The sequence below is a fragment of the Vanessa tameamea genome, chromosome 7 (genome assembly GCF_037043105.1).
Source record: "Vanessa tameamea isolate UH-Manoa-2023 chromosome 7, ilVanTame1 primary haplotype, whole genome shotgun sequence".
Taxonomy (NCBI): Eukaryota; Metazoa; Arthropoda; class Insecta; order Lepidoptera; family Nymphalidae; genus Vanessa; species Vanessa tameamea.
In genome coordinates this window covers 6,260,647-6,279,008 of record NC_087315.1, presented here as the reverse complement: position 1 = coordinate 6,279,008, position 18,362 = coordinate 6,260,647, and the positions used below count along the sequence as shown (strand labels likewise).

The 18,362-nt window shown below is 30.1% G+C and overlaps 2 protein-coding genes across 4 annotated transcripts in view; both read right to left on the bottom strand.

Annotated features, from left to right (window-relative positions):
• Positions 1-526: 526 nt before the first annotated feature.
• Positions 527-3,564, bottom strand: Bou (boudin). The gene is made up of 3 exons (XM_026641249.2): positions 3,373-3,564; positions 3,109-3,264; positions 527-894 (listed from the first exon to the last, which is right to left on the bottom strand). The coding sequence occupies exons 1-3, from the start codon at positions 3,434-3,436 to the stop codon at positions 689-691; spliced, it is 426 nt and encodes a 141-aa protein (XP_026497034.1). The 5' UTR covers positions 3,437-3,564; the 3' UTR covers positions 527-688.
• Positions 3,565-4,789: 1,225 nt separating this feature from the next.
• LOC113401344 (uncharacterized) overlaps positions 4,790-18,362 on the bottom strand; it is a 59,199-nt gene continuing 45,626 nt past the window's right edge. For all 3 annotated transcript variants that reach the window (XM_026641217.2, XM_026641215.2, XM_026641218.2), the window contains 6 exons: positions 13,108-13,235; positions 9,088-9,282; positions 8,050-8,304; positions 6,962-7,131; positions 6,374-6,582; positions 4,790-5,837 (listed from right to left, as the gene is read on the bottom strand). In XM_026641217.2, the coding sequence (XP_026497002.2) occupies positions 5,704-5,837; positions 6,374-6,582; positions 6,962-7,131; positions 8,050-8,304; positions 9,088-9,282; positions 13,108-13,235 (1,091 nt within the window). In that variant the 3' untranslated portion in view covers positions 4,790-5,703. The remainder of the gene's footprint in view (positions 5,838-6,373; positions 6,583-6,961; positions 7,132-8,049; positions 8,305-9,087; positions 9,283-13,107; positions 13,236-18,362) is intronic.

The window sequence follows — 18,362 nt, the reverse complement described above, 5'->3', positions numbered from 1 at the left end:
ATATGATAGAAAATAGTGGGTTTGAAGGCTATTCAACGATAGCTACACGCTACAATATAATGAATACTCAAAAACTGTTACTAACAATATGTAGATTTGTATAAAGTCTGTGGCATATACCTGCCTTTTACGATCAAGTTACAGTTATAATTTTTATGTTTTGAAAGCATATAATTAATAAAATAAATTTAGACTTGACGCTAGCGAAATAAAAGTATGCCGTAAGTTATAATACCGAGAGCTCATTGGATAAATTGGGTGGCGAAATATTGACTATATTCAATTAATTCTTTAATTGCCATTTTAAAAAACCTGGCATAACTCTTAAAATTATAACCGTACGATTTTGAGTAGCTGTTTATAAAGTATATAGAGTTTTTCATAGAGGCTTATTTATATTTTTCATGTCATAAAAATATATTTACTTAGTAGTCTATGCAAAGCTTGCAAACGTAATAAAAATATATATTCAACTATTATATACTTTTTAACTATTATATATTAACTGAAATGAAAATGTTACATTTCTTAAATATTTTATTAAAAATTGTAAATATTTAGTGATGTCATTTGTAAAATGGAATGTCACATTACATTGAGATTCTAATATACAAAGTCATAATTGTAAGAGGTAGTATAAAAACACTAACACAATTTCAAAAAAATATCTTAAATAGTGTCACAATACCTACACTTTTATAATCCATATGGATATACTTAAAACTAGTAATGAAAATATTGCAGAACTTTGAATGCTAGAAGCACCATTACATCCATCGGTATTACATGTATGAATGCATGTCCTGTATTCTAGTTTATCCCCAGGCTGTTGGACATAATTGCAATAGTTTCCTAAATCTAAAGAAGAACAATATCTCTTTGTACTTATCCCACCTAGAAAATAAACAGACAATATAAGTGAACATATACACAATTAAGTTATAAATATGACCAAGAAATTGTTCTAAGAAACCTGCTTGTTTTGTGTACACATGCATTTGTTATACATGCATATGTATATATTCTACATATTATAATATATTTTATCGGAAGTTGTACAAATCATTTACCATTTCAAAATAAACTAACCAAATTAACTTTAGTTTACAGTTTTACATTTGTACAAGTCCTAATAAAATATAGCTCAGCTATACTAGTCCAAGAATGATACTTAATTATTTATACATAACAGAAAATCCTAACAATGTTTTTTTCAATAGAAATATGTTTGTGTCTGCTCATTTAGTGTAAATCAATCTTTCCTATTCAGACAAATGTGAAATTATATATGTATATTTAAAACTTTTTATATTATTTTTTAAGACAAGATTAATTTGCTACTTGCCAAAATAGATTAGATGTAAATAGACTAACCTAAGATTATTTTTATTTAATTTTCAGATTGTACTATAACACAGGTACATTCAAATTATTCTAAAGATAAATAAAGACTGATACAAATTATGGTAATTAAAAACTTTGTCATCATTGACTTGTAATAAAAATAAACTCTGAAAAATAAAAGGTAACTTTGGAACTAGTTTGGAAGTAACTAAAAATATAAGTGGTAATTATTGTTGAAAATACAACTTAGTAACTGTAAACATTTATTGCATATAGAGCATGCATATATGTAAGATGTCACATTTCTAGATAAACTATACTATCTATCTAGATCTAGACTGAAACAAAAATATGATGTATATATATAAATTGAGGCTTGAGTTCTGCAATGACTGCCAAAACTGCTTTTATTCTAGAAACAGACTAATGTAATGTTGAAATAAACCTACAATAAAAAATCGTTCAACTATATCATCACATAAAATCTCATATTGAGTTATAAAATGAGCTACCTACTAACATATTCCATAGAAAAAAAAATTATTGCAATCACCCTTTTTTCTATCTTTCATGGACTAAACACATTTGCATGCAGGTGCTATTCACCATGTACTTACCAAATTATATTCCAGGAAAGTTTATTGTTAGTGATGATCAGTACCCTGTGCTGTGAAACTCTAAAAGCTGTTTGTGCACCAAATTATTGCAGTATTTACATGCATACATGTTATTTTTTTAGTTAAAATCTAAATCTCAAAATATTATTTCTCCACTAGAAGGATTTCTAAGAAGAAACAGCACTTTCGACTAAATGAATAGTGCTTAGAATTCAGGTTATAAGCTTATATGTAAGTATGTCTGAAAAGTATTACCTATTTGTAATAGATTTAATTTTATGCCGGCATAAGCCACTGTTATTAGAGGCACAAGGGACATAAAATCTTATATATAAAAACCAATTCCAATTCTGCATCTCAGTAAGAATTATGAATGTCAAGTCTTAAGTATGTAATGTCATTGTAGTACTAAATTTTTCATGTGACCATTTTAGCTATTCTATAGAGCAAAATGAAATATATAGTTAATTTTGCCAAAATTAAGGAAAGCATGGCAGTATGTCTATCTTGGACAGAAAAAAATGTATTTTGCCCAACATTGGTTTATGAGCTGTTAGGGTTGTAACATAAAATTTCATAGATTAATAATACATAAAATGAAAACCACACTGATCAGAATTTTTTCTTTAAGATATGCTAATTGCTACACTCTTTAGCTGTCACACATAATTCTATGTAAATATTAATGTGCTTTATAAAATGAGATATATTAGTAGTTTAGTCAACACCTGTTAATTTTATACAATATTGTGCATTGTAGACATGATCACAAGGAACCGCTGTCAATATCCCACCATCCAAGGTCATAAGCCCATCACTACATTCCAATGTTGATGAAGAATTACATTGGAAACATTCTATACCTTTAACTGAGAATTATTAAAATTGTTATAGTGATTTTATACTCAAAACAATATTAGATTTATAAAATAAAATATTCACTGATAAAAAGCAGTTTAAAGTGATATTTTAAAATAACGAAATGTCAATTTTATTCCAATATATGGAGACTGCTGTAGAAAAATTTCAATTTATTAACACAAATATATGTAGCCCCAAAACGTGATTATTTAATTAGTTAAGCCAAAACCATAAGTAGTTGTTAAACATACACCAAGGTTTTATATCTATTTATGATTTTATATACCTTCAAATCTTCCAACATGTTTGATGCAATATTGAGCATCATGAATACTATTACAATCTGTTGGAATTAAGGCCGTGTCGGTGTCTAAATACTCATTACACTCAAAGGGTTCGTTTGAGTCAGTTCCAGAGCATTGATAACAATTTATAGAATTCACTACAATTAATTAGAACAATATTAATACATATAATATATTATATTAAATAAAGTATATGTAATGCAAATTAAAAATAAATAAATAGGGCGTTTCAAATTCGTAAATACCTGAGTTTAACGTATTTGCTGTCAACATAACAAATAATACATATTTTGCTGTAATTATGTACATCGTTAACTTTTATACTTTACTTCTTTCAACGTTTGTTAAAAAAGCGGTGTTAATAAATATTTAATTTTAAAATATTAATCCAAAACAATAAATACACATCAATAACCAATGGACAATAGACACTACTGCATAGATAATACACTACTGGTTATTCTAATTCTTATTTGGTCTGGACTCTAGTCTTATTGTCCGCACAGAGTACAAAACCATAAATCACAATATTTAGTCACAAGTCCTTATAACTGGAAGTCCTAACTTTTACCGAAAATTAATAATAAACTACTATAATGTAGACGACATTTATGAATGATTTAAATTACCTTATATTTAGGGCTTATGCAATAATGAAAGATAAAATCTTTTAATATTCACAAATAAGTAAAAGATAAAAAATGGTTATTGTGGGCTATCTCTAAGAGATAGACCTTTTTAAGGTGTACAATATTTTGATCTATCGCGTAGGGTTTAGTCAGCGTTTGCAATGTAAGCGCAAAAAAGTGTTTATTTACGACATCACATTAGAAACCTCTAAAATTATCAGTGTTTCTCTACTATATTATGCATATATTATACATAAAAGCTTCCTCAATCAATCAATCTATTTATTAAAAAAAACCGCATCAAAATCCGTTTTCTAATTTTAAAGATCTAAGCATACACAGGGACAGACAGCGGTAAGCGACTTTGTTTTATACTATGTAATGATGATATGAATCGGGAAAGTTAGAATTACCTGCGGAATTTTATTATAAGGACAAATACCTGGCCGGTGGCCCCAACGCAGATTTATTGATTTGGCGGAGTCGGAAACTTGCCGTTATAAGCTTATCAGGTTACGACTTGCGTTCATGCAATGATTGCAATGTAAGTTGAATTATATTATTTATTTTATTTCTATACTAACAATACTAACTTTTATTTTTCTAAATTTAATATAAATCAGTTTAATCAATGTTACTACTGAATAGGAGGCAAACTTATGTGCGCTGTTATGTATGCTCGAAAAACCGACAATGCACGAATCAATCGGCAAGCATATCATAAGGAATCATAAAAGCGAGCTGGCCCACCTCAGGTACATGGTTAACAACCATTGTTTAAATCAAACTGTACCTAATGGGACTAACTTTTCTACAAAGGACTACGTGCACGTATTGTCCTTTGGCATTGGCGTTTTCGGTCACCACGTGCCAAAGTACTGTAGATATATATAAGATACTTAAATTTATATTATTTAAAGTGAACAAGCATTATAGGTGATTTTTCTTCCACCTCTACACTTTCTTCTGGTAGATCATAAATTATTAGACATTAGCATAGTAGAAGAAAAAGGGAAGAAATTAAAATATCAAATATTCAAAATTATTTATTTAATCGTTTTTGATTTTCAATTATAATCATATTTCTATAAAAAATATTTATTACAAAATAATGTACTATACTTAACGTTTAAGTAGCTTAGTAACGTTATTTATAATAATTAGCTATAAACCTATGGACGTATTCTGGAAAATTCGATGTTATATACCATTAATATTTCTTTCAAAAACAATTTAAACTACAACACTCTTTCTTTATATGACATCTTATTAATTAGTACTTTAACATATTTATAAATCACAATATGCATGAGCAGAAACTTATGGACTCATGAGAACTTAAATTTGTACATTATAATCCTACTTATAAATGCGTAACTTAAACATATATCCCTAGTTATTACCTAATAGGCAGTTTAAAGATGGATACTATTGTCATTAATATACTTAAAAATAGTCTACATCGTGTCAGAGTGTAAATATTAAACGAAATACAAGTAGAAAAGTAAGTATTAAGAATGAAATATATTGTGTAGATTAAAGATCTAGCAGTTTCGTAATAAAACATCAATATTCAACCACCACGAACTTATGTATTAAATAAATTACGACATGATTGGCACATGTTGTTACAGGTCTGAAATAGACAATACACTTAGCACTAAAGTTTCTAAATAAGAGTATTATTTTAAATAGTCCCCACTGAGATAATATAATTATAGTAAAATGCAAGATTAAAACATATTAATCTTCATCTAACAATTATAGCAATTAAAAAATACATCTAAAAATTTTCCGTTTAGAAACTTCAAATGAGATAACAATTTCTTAGTCTATTAAGTAATATGTGGAAAAATGTCGCGTGTATACTTTACAATGAAAAATAAATGTAATTTAATAATCTATTTTAATTAGAATCGGTGTTCAATGTAAATTTTACAATTGTATTTAGTTATTCAATTGAGGTCTCAAGGGAAGAGAACCTTCGACCCAGAAGTTAGGACGCTGCATCATAGTTTGCCAGAGAGCAACTTCTCTACCCACGCTGTCCATCCAGTTAACTGTTGCACCCATGTATGTACCTGAGAGACATGTTAAAATTACGTTACACATTTATTATTGGAATAATGTAGTTTCAGCTGTAGATACATATTAAATACGTTTCTAACAAAAATTAAAAAGTTAATAACAGGTACTTAATGTGTTACTAACAGAATTAAAGTTTAGCTAATATTACGAATATATGATTTGAATTATGATATTTTTATAATTTTCATATTATAAGACATATACTATATATATTATACATATTATATGACTCTGAAGTCTGTCAGAAAAATTCAAGAATAAATGTTTCGAAATAAATGGTTTCCTCGCACATTGACAATTTGACAATGGCACTACACGTAGTAACATATATCTCATGCGTCTGAATGGACATCAGCTCGCTTACCTTTCAAACCGTACAAACGTAGAGTATACATATAGATATATTAGCTGATGTTGCCGAAGGTGCTACCCATAAACGTTTGAATTGCATTTTAATGAAAACGATAAATAGCCGGGATCAATGGTCGTTGACCCCTGGCCGTCGTCAACGAAACGGACGGCGTCTCACCGGTGCCGAGCGAGAGCCGGACGGCGCCCATGAAGTCGTTGGAGGCGAGGCGGTCGCGGTCCCACAGGCTGAGCTCGAGCGCGCGCGTGGCCAGCTCGCGCAGCGCCACGCCGCGGTACGCGAACGTGTGCTCCCAGCGCGGGCTCAGCGTGCGCCGGCTCACCGACGTCTTCTGCTTCGCGAGCCGCCCGCGCTCCGGCAGCAGGTAGCTGGGATTGACGGGTAGATAAAGGCCATTAAAAGGTAAACAAGTTTAACAATAGTGTTACTTAACTTTATCTACTGATAATAATCAGTAAAATATGTAGTCAGAAACGATTAATTTTCAATGAATAGGTAGTTTAATCGTTGATATTATCTTGAGAATAGAAACGAATTATTTTACTTTAAAATAATTACAAAACAATTACGAACAAATGCAGATTTTAAATATAAAAAAATAAGATAATTTTAATTCATATTTCTTTGTATTTTCTTATTAAATTAAAAAAACGTAACAGTTAACTTATTTATTTACATATGGCTGTATATATTTTTTAAATTTTGGAATGTGATTAACATAATTATTTAAAATAAATGTTTGCTTACCTTTTACAAAACACATCAGCCAAACCGTTAGGTTTAGTAGCAACGAGATTCTTGGCTTCCTTAACAAGTACGTGTAGCGTGCCCTTTCCGCGGGCGACGTCTTGTAGTTCGAACTTTAGACCGATAATGAGGTCACCTCGCGAGCCTTGGTGCTCATCGAATTGTTCCGTCTGCATATATAAAATAAATATACACATATTTATATGCAAATAAGTCTATATGATACTTAAAGATATACTTAAAGTACTAGGAAAAATTATACTTAACTAAGATGGTTTTTCACATATTATAATTAATTACGTTGAATAAAATGAAAAAATTGAAGTCCATATTTTTAATATTTCCAGAACAGAAAAAAAATATGTTGAACAAATTTTAGTCTAAAAGTTTTCTAGGTAGCAATAAGCACACCTGAAGAATGTTTAATTATTTTTTTTACAATTCTTATAATATTTCTGTGTACATAAGTCTAAAATATCTATTGCGTGTACATATTGTAATTGTCTACATATAATGTACTAGCGACCTACCCCGGCTTCGCAAGGGCTGATATTATGCTGATACTGAATATACTACAGAATGTCTATACACAACGTTTACAGCTTTTTGTCATTCGACAATACAAACCGTCCTGCATTTTAAATCTGTAATATCTTCGAAAATATTTATCTATATTAAACATTTGAGTTGACTAAATATTCGAATGGGGAACCAGACTATCCAGACAGATCGATGCAAATCTAGGAAGAACGAGATATTAATCAACACATGGAGTATATAAGATGAGATGGTCCAATGGTTCGAAAGCGTGTATCTTAACCGGTGATTGCAGGTTCAAACTCAAGCATGAACCACTGAATTTCCATGTTCTTAATTTATGTTTATAATTCATCTCATGCTCGGCGGTCAAGTAAAACATCGTGAGGGAACCTGCATGTGTTTGATTTCATAAAATTGGCCACATGTATCCCGCATTGGAGCAGCATGGCTGAATTAACTCCATACCTTCTCCTCAAAGGAAGAGGAGACCTTAGCATTGAGCGTTATGTCTTGTGCGGGCTGTTACTTTATATGAAGTATGAACATACCCTCTCGTGAAGCTTGTACCACATGGGCTCGGGGTCGTCGAACACGACGTCGGCCAGCGGCAACGTGACCTCGCCAAGGAAGTCGTTCCGTCCGAACATGTCCGCGTGCCACACGCTCAGCCACAGTGTCCGCGCGGACAGCGAGGCGAGCGGCTGCGCGAAGCTCAGCGTCTCTTCGAACACGGGACTCAGTGTGTTCTTCTTCACCTTTGTCTTCCTCTTGCCAGTTTTAGACTTGTCCGGTAACAAGTAGACCTGGAACGGACGAGTTACATTAGATTTGAGAAATATACACATATGAGTTCCTTCTTACGCCATCCCTTAACTAATCCGATGTGAATGGATTTGCTATCCTTTTTAACATCGCACGAGCAGTATTTAACATCACATGATAATAATCATCACCAAAATCTACAAATATTTTTAAAGTAGAAGTCACCTCAATAAGATGAACATATATTTATTCATGAGCATTTTAATATTTATTTAATTACAAAAATAAATAGACGGGTCGTTTACAAGTGACTTTCATTTATAAAGTGTTTTTAATATTTTTCAGAGCTCAGTCTCCAAAGTCTCCAAACTCAGTCTCCAAATTTATAGCACAAATAAATTAAAAAACAAAAATAGAAATTTTTATCATTCAAACAAAATAGGTAACTTAAAAAATAAAGCAAAAAGTTTTGTACTATTCATCAATTCGATACATAACACCTGTTAATTTAAATAATTAAAAATGCAACAGATTTTAGTCAAGATATGCTTATAAGTATATAGGTATAGGTAAGTAGTTGAAAAGTATAAAATTCTGTAAATGTACATTTACTACATGAAAAAGATTTCAGTGCATAAATCTAGATTTATCTGGACACGGTTTCCGCCCACTCAGCGAATTAAAAATATTATGAGAATTGAAAGCGACAGCTAAATTATAAGCAGATTTATTTGGACACATTTTTTTCATGATGATGATAGGAATTGCAACAAGTGTATTGGGTCAAGTTTGTATAAGGTCAAGCGAGAGTTCAAAATAAATACCTTGACATATGGATCCGAGCGGTTTCGCTTCACATCAATGGGAGCCAAATCTCGACACCGCTTAACACCAACTTCCAGAGCTCCGAGCCGATAGTTGTACAGTAACGAAAACTGAACCTCTCCTCGCACCGTCACACTCCCTCGCAAACCCTCTCCCGCTCCCGAATAAACTGAAGCCATAGACTCCGATCGTGCCTTTAAACAAAACAAAAAAAAACCATTCAATTAACACATTCAAAGCTGAGTAAAACAAAAAGTGATTAGACAACAACTGGAAAAATTGTTACAAATGATAATTTCTAAAATAATTAATAGTATTTACTTTATTCCGCACGTTTGAAGCGTATCATGCTAACAACGATTAGTCATTTGAAAGGAGTTGAACGTCGAACAGTTACAGATCGTGTATAAGGATTATTCACACAAATTAATAGTTGTGTAAAAACAGACCGTTGAGCCCTTTGTACATTGTGTCGCAAGCGTACACAAGACTCGATTGTTTTTGTTTACGCTTATTATCTCCTGCCACATGATACGTCAGATACGTGTAACAATGACAACATCACAGTCATGTTTGCATATGTTCGTACACACGCACTCTCAAATAAACTAAGGTAATGGCATTCGAAATTTGATATATTTAAGTTCTGTTGTATACCGTTTGGATTACTTTTAACATCGAGTAAAGTAAGTACCAGCTCCTCTCCTTTTGAGGAGAAGGTTTATTACACGATGCTGTTCCAAAGCGGTTTGGTGTACACGTGGTAAATTTAAATCTGATACCAGCAGGTTTCCTTATGTTCTTTTTTTGAACCTTCATCATCGATTGAGATTCACGTGTGATGTGTAACAGATTCGTGTTGTAATATATTGTTTCAAATTGTAATTAAGTAGGTATACCTAATAATTCTATAAAATGTATTTATTGCCTTCACTTTGCTAATGCTACTTAACACACAATCAGATAAAATTTATATTTGAGTAATTAATTGCAATTGGTTAGAAACAACATAATTATTAATAATTTTATCTAAAAAATAATAAATATTATTATTTTTAGTTTATATTAGTTGTTATTTTCGATTAATTCCTGTGTCTATATTTAGTATTAATTGTATGTTATACTTAAATGTTTCGTTCTAAATACCTATAGCCGATCATTTGAACGTGTTTGGAACTGGAAATTAATAATATGTCTTGGCTCACATATATACTTACATTATATATAAAGGTATTTCACTTACAAATAATAATATTCTATATAATTTTATTTAAAAAAAATATTATTTTATAAAAGCTGTTTTTATATAAATTCCTACTGACTGACGTTTGAGAATTTATTTAATTTAATTTATTTTAAAATATGCATAATAATACGTGAGATGTTGAGAACATACAATTCTTCGTTCATAATGTATTTATTATTCAAATGTTTTCAATTTATTCTAATTAAATTGACTTCTATTTTTAAATGACCTTAAGTCAACAACAAAATATAATTATATACCAATTTAATCTCTGAGTTGCTCTTGAACAGAATCGATTCGTTTTTATAAGTTTTATAAAAACGTTGAAATAAAATATACTGCATTATTAAAATAAAGATATATAAAATAACGACCATTTCGGATTATCATAATCCTCTCGTAGGTAGGTATTATATTTCTCTTAATTTGGTCTGTCTGCATATGTTTAAAAACTGTTTTCATGCTGTTAAAATGTTTATCAGACAGTTTGTTGTGACTTTATATTTGGCCTTCGTTTTGCGTACACGATAACGTACGAGCGTGCTACCAACTCATACCTACCAGTTGTATTATTCTTTTACTCGTTTTTGGACTACAGTTTACAGTCCATATATTATATTCTGTACTAGCTGTTACCCGCGGCTTCGCTCGCGTAAAATATGAATATATTTATAAATTAATTTAAAATATTACGTAAATTTAAGACCTCTTTGTATAACTCATTGGTGTGTATTTCAGCCCTTAGGGTAGAATATTCAGAAACGCTTAAATGCGAATCAACTCATTTTTAATCGGTAGCCCAAAAATAAAGTTTCATGCTTCTAACTTGAAAAATTACAGACTTCCAGACTAACCTGTATATGGAATGTTAACCCAATTTTCCTCCTTATGCGTAAAATATCCAAAAACGCTTAAATGCGAATCAACTCATTATTAATCGGTAGCCAAAAAATTAAATTTCATGCTTCTAACTTAAAAAATTACGGACTTCCATACAAACGTTAAACCCCTATTACACCCATTTAGGGGTAGAATTTCCAAAATTCGGGTGTCATGATATGTTAGTTTATATCTATACAGACTAAAATATAAGTTTTATGCTTCTAGTCCTAAAAATGACAATACTTTCAACAACTTACAACCTTTCAACCCCTCACAGCACTAAGACACACCACAAAAAGTAGCCCATGTCCTTTCTCAGGCTCTAGACTATTTGTGTACCAAATTTCATTTAAATCGGTCCAGTAGTTTTGACGTGAAAGCGAGACAGACAGACAGACAGAGTTACTTTCGCATTTATAATATTAGTACGGATTACATTTTATACTATTATCTAAATACATTATAATATAACAAAAATTACTTTATGTATAATTGTATAATATGTTAAAATAGTAAAGGAATTTAAACGGAAATTCTTTGTTACATAGGTACGATACTTTTTAAATCAATATGTGTCTATTATGCAATGCAGTGGGTCGGCGGACCACATACTATGTTGAGTAAGAACTTTATTTAGCCTCCATGTTATAAAGTAAATAGACATTACGGTATGTCAACATACTTATTGTACTTTAAGGCTTTTGAAAAATGATTCAGAAAAATATCCAATGCATTAGAATATATATTAGGTCTCTCTTATTAACTTAGAACCTTTTTCGAACATTAATCATTATAATATATAAATTAGATTATTATATTCGGTGATAAAAAACAAGTCATAAACTACTTTCCGGAGCTGAGGCACGTAATCGTGATATTTTTTTAACATGAAAATTTAAATTTTTTTAAGTGTTCCTTAATGAAATAATACTATTCTATCCTACCTATTGCTTTTCCATCATTTTATGCACAACATGCATCCACTGAAGGCTATCGTTATTCCATGGCGACATTTAAGTAAATAAAATTAAGTTGTTTATTGTAAACCTATGCAACAAAAAGTAACATTGAAATCCCATGACAAGACCTTCATTCGAATTGATCGAGACGGTTCTTGAATTCTGAGTGAGGTGAGGTACATCGAATTGGACAAAATACAAAGTTAAAAACCTTCGATTGTTTAATTTTATCAACCTACCTTTTTAATTATTTTAATTGTTGATTATTGATAAATACAATAATTTCCTGTTTGCCTTGATATTAAAAAGTAGGCGTATATTATTGAGAAATACATTATTCCAAAATATTGAAAGTAATGTATATTTTATAAAAACCTTACGTATAAAAAAAAGAAATGTTTTTGTCAATAAACTTATTGAAACTATTTACATTTCTTGGAGTTAAATGACGTTATTAAAAACATTAATGATCTCGATTCTACCTAATAATCATGATCGCACTGAGAAACTTTTGTTAAATACTTGTAGTAAATATTTTGCAAACCCAGTTATTCGCACTTCGCAGGCCATGTTGTAAGAGTCATGACAATGTGCTGGTAACATAATACAATTGCAAACGCGGCCTCCGAAACAATACTTGTTTCTAACTTTACAGTTATACAAACTAAGTTTAAGCGCCAATAAAACATTCGACTTATCCATCTTTCCACTCTGTTTCGTAATTTCCAAGTACAGCATAAACTTCGGATTGTTGTGTCTTTACTTTTTTATGTTAGGCACATTCATATATAAACTTTTTGGTAATACAATTATACACTTTATAAGAATTTATTAGATCTTATTCCGAACTTTTCTTACATTGTTCATTACAATATATATATTCTGTTTATTAAAGAGTTTATTTTAATTTGTACATAATAATCTAAGCTTACCTGTAGACCACTTCTATTGATGGGAAACCTGTCTCTGTCCATATCGCGATCATGAGGAAGCGGTGAGTTAGAACGCCTTGGAAGTGTAGCGTGTCCAGGGGATAACCCTTCTGATATGTACATTTCATCTGGAATAAAAAGGTTTTAATGACTTATGAAATCCAGTTTAAATCATAATCGTAACACTTCGGGAGTATAATATGAATAGTATAATAGGTAAGTATTTCAAAATATATTATTTATAGATAATATTTGAATATTAATAACAATAAAAGATATTTATTAATAAAAAAAAAACATTTTTATATATGGATACACTTCGTTTTAGAATAACATTTAAAAGATTATTATGATACATCAAATGATACATTCGCTGCATTAAGCAAATAAAAAAAAAACTGTCGCTTAATAACTAAACTAGTATTAATATAAAAAGGTGACAAGACTTACAAAAAAGATAGAAAATATTATGAATAACGTAATGAGAAGTAGGGTGAAGTCCACATTTACATGTGGATAGTATAAAGAACTGGGTTTGACATATGGATAATTCAAATATATGATTTAGATTACTTTTTAAAAAATAAAAACCCAATCATTATATATTGAAACAGTGCATCATGCAAGACATGCGTGCTCCAAGAAATCAAATAGATTTCTAGGTACCGTCATTTTTATTTTCAAGCCAATCGTCACGTTTTACGAAACGATACTTTTTTCCCCTTGTCAGAGAATTATCACACCACTCCAAAGATCTTAAAAAGGAATCTCGACAACTCATAATTTCGCGAATGAATGACACTTTCTCACCAGTTCTAAGAGTACTGCTTCCACTATTATTTCCAGAATCATTTGAACTGTCTCGTACATTAGGAGTATTTTTTTTTACGTCTGTTTTGGAAAGACTAATAGCACTCGCATCTTGTTCATTTGAGAGTAAAAGTAAAGTGGTTGATTTTATCGAATCATTGTCCGTTACGTTAGTAATAACGACAGATGGATTTGTTCGTTGTACCGGAGCATATGATTCTGTATTTAAAGTAAATCTGTGACCGATGTGTCCTACAAGAGACGAATTCGGGTCGTCCATGGGCGAAATAAAAGCTTCGTCTGAGTTACTCTTACAACAAATACAGTACCGGTAAAAAAAATCACGAAAACTGCATAACTTTGATTGGTTTTCATCTCCGTCTGAATTTACAGAATAAATATTAACAAATTCACAGTCATTTGCCTGTTGGGATTGATTTTTAATACTAACATCACTACTTTCAAAAGAACGGTAACGTGACTGTGGTACTGAACTAGGAGTCGCCATAGTGGTATATAAGATGAACTCCGAACACGACGTATCGAAACTAAATGTGACTGTTTGTTCATTTAGTAAAATTATAAATCCCGTTTTTATCGCATCCTGCTGGCTGCGATTATTTCCTGTTGCGTACTACATTGGCGATACGTCTCGCAAACTTCAATAAACTGAACTAATACTGCCATAATAACGCTACCAATTAAAAGTTACTATTAATAGGATATTATGTTGTACGTGAAACTGGAATGAACAGTTCGCAAATATATTATTTAATTAATAGGTGTGAAGATTTAATTTTGTAATTGGGGCGTAGTTGAAGATCGATCCTTCGATAATTGATTGGTACATACAAAAGATCGATTTCAATATGGCATTGTAGATATAAATTTCAGCCGTTAGTTGTTGCGGTTGCTTACTAGTTTTATTTAGATTATAAAATTGTAACATTATAATAGCACAAGAATAAAGCCAATCCAATTTAGTTCTAGATGTAAATGTGAAAGTTGGTACAGGTTTATAAGGTATTTTAAAATATAAATCGAATTATTTAAGAAGATGCCTAAAAAAGAGGTAAAAACAAGAACAAAGATTACTGAAAAAAGGACTAAATTTAACACAATAATATATAACAACTTCATATAAAAAAAAATCAAATTAATTTTAATTAAAATTATTCATGCGTGAAAACTTGCTATGTACTAAAATATACCTTCAAAACTGATTGATCGGGGAGCCATTGATAATGTGCTACATCGTAATGATTTCTTTGTTTCATTATTTCCCGTAGACAAAGACGAGGAAGATATGTGTAACTGTTTTTTACCAAATGTATTCAAAACAGAAAGTGATGCCCTTTTGTTTTCCAGACCAATAATCTTTTGGTTTTTATCAATTGATTCTTTAGTTTTTGTATCGAGAATTTTAATTTTATTGAATTTTTCACCGTCGGAAAAATCTTGAACAGTTGTCGAAGAACCTGCGTATCCTGATTCAGAGCAGTTGGAACTGGAATTATCTGTTTTATCACAACTTACAACAGTGTTTTCTTTAGTTTGGAATGTTTTTTCGTTAGTTTCGCACTCCAAATAACTATTTTCTATATCTTTGCTTTTAGGAGTAGAAGTTTCGATTTGTAATCTATATACAATTTTATCATTGCCGTCTTCAATAGGCTGATTTAAAGGTGATTTGGTACCTTTTGATGACATATCAGATATTAAAATAGATTTTAAATTTTCTACATTGCAATCTCTTTTAAGTTCATCTACATTTTTTTTAGTTTCCTTACTTGTGTTTTGGGGTGATAATGACTTTTCATCAATGAATAAACTTTTTTCCGAAGTATAGCTACTTTTTCTGGGTGATTGATTTTTAGGTTCATCCATTAATTTATTAACAGGACTATTATTTAAATGTTGTTTTAATACGGGTATTTTAGTTGGAATTGAATCGTTTTTTACATTTTTAGGCGAAAGTTTAGGAGATCGGACAAGAATGTGTTTTAAGTTTGAATTATCGCTTGTTTTTCCACTGGTGGATGGTTCTATTATCTGGTGTGATTCTTTTTCGGAGATATAACATTTTTCTTTTAGTTTTTTTGGTGGTATGCTATTTGATCCAATCTTTATATCTCTATATAAACTTAACTTTTTTACAGAGATAGATTCAACCGATTGTTGTTCTGCTTCTTTTTTTACTAAAGGTGGTGTAAGCTTTACCGACGCTTCGGGGCTAATGTCTTTTGATACTTTATCAGATTCTTTAGATAAATCATCGGTAAAACCATATTGATTTTTATTTACACTGAAAGAATGTGAATCATTACTAAAACTGCCAGGTGGTTCTAATATTGATTCATTTTTATCGACAATTTCACTTTCTAATTTATTTTCAGATTTTTCATTTTGACCATATTTTTTAACATCCCTAGAATTTTCTAGCTCATTTGCCTGTTTTTTTAATATTTTTTCATCAATTTTTTTACTTACAGAATAATGTTCACTTACTTTTTGCTTAAAAGACACTGCTTTGGGTTTATTTAGTTCAGAGGCTAAAAAAGCGTATACTTTCAACTTTTCCCTGTTTTCCTGTCGTACCTTTGGTAAAGTGATAGGCTCCAAATGGTTGTCAAAATCTTCTGAGGTAAAACAATTCCAACACATCACATCGGTATCTTTTTTATTAGTACTTCTCTTATCTTTTGATTTACTTGTACTCATGTTGATGCAACTTCTTAAGAATATAAACAACCTTATTAGCTGTCGGATCTCAAGAGACTAAACCTACTCCGAGACGTAAAGACTTTAAATAAGGTGAGACCGGTTAGGTTTATATAAAATATAATATATTTTAAACGACGTAAATATTCATGACACCTTAATGTTATAGATAAAAAAGTTGCGCAACAATAAAAAACCTTCAAAGTTTATTTTTATAATTATTGATCAGATCAGTTTCTTATATTACTACAATATATAATTGTCTTTATTTAAACATGTACAATTTACATTATTATTATTGGTTTTAAATAGTCTTCATTAGACATATCATTGAGTATGTCATTTTATTAAGCAAATAGCGTCAAGGTTATGATATTTTTTATATGTATTATATTTAGGATTTATATGTATTATATAAATCCAATTTGTTACTGTTCTTGACTGACAAAAAACCACTTTAATTTCCGTATTTAACTCAGATTAACCACCGACACTTAACGAATAAAAGTTATAAATAGCATAATAACTATTAAAAAACTGTTGCAAGAATTTTAATTACGATAATTGGATAGCCTATTATCAAAACCTCAATGATCTTAATAACATATTATAAACACACAACATTGTAGGTCATTAAAATACAGATATGACATTAAATTCATTTAAATATATTTAATATCACATTCGAATAATTCAATTTCAAATTCATTAGTATGCAAGCAATAGAAACGTACACGAAACATTGAGACTAAGTGAATCATTACAAGGGTCACAGTTAATATAATTTAGGTTTGCCTTATGATCTTACGTACTTAATTGATTTTAATTTATTTAATTTATCGAATCGACATTTTTATATAAGGTCAGTTAAATCTCATAAAATAATAATAATAAGAGTTTAATAACGTTAGTACATTTTAACATTTGTGATGAGTTGATGATGATGATGATGCATCATCATCGTCGTAACAAATTACCAAATGACGTGTAATTGAAAATAGTTTTTAACAGTTATTATTAATTATAAATGAGTATTATTTATTTTAATAACAACTAGGAAAAATGATTATCAAAATTGGATTATTTAATATAAGACACGGGGAACATGACTTATCTAAAATCCACTGAGCAAAACATTTTATTGAAAATATCAATACTTAATAATCTCAAGGAACTGAATTAGAAATTAATTTAAAAAAATAAACAATAAATACGCAAAAAGCTATATTGATTTTTTTTTAAACATAATTGTAAAATTGTTAACAACTTAAATTAAAATCGATTTAAATTAATATATCGATGTACAACGCCACCTATGTCTTGTCACTCGAATCACGATAGACTTTTATTGGTCTTAGTAGGTATGTGTGTCACGGACATAAAACTACTTATAGGGTACAGCACTCGCATCGTTTGTAAACTATTTGACAGTTTCATACGCTATATTTTTTTATTCTATAAATGTAAACGTTTTGTATTTGCACAAAAATAAAGGCATAGATTTTTAGATTTATATTTATAGTTGATATATTCAACAATACATTCATTGATATTGTAACCATGAGTTAACGCTCAGTGGTTACAGTTGTGTTCTGGCCACTCAGACCCACTAAACACACTATAAACCCATTAATATATTATTGAAAATTCCAAATTTAAAACGCAATTTTATCAAGCATTGGTACATATTTTAAAAAGTACTTTTTTATTATTATCAATGCAAT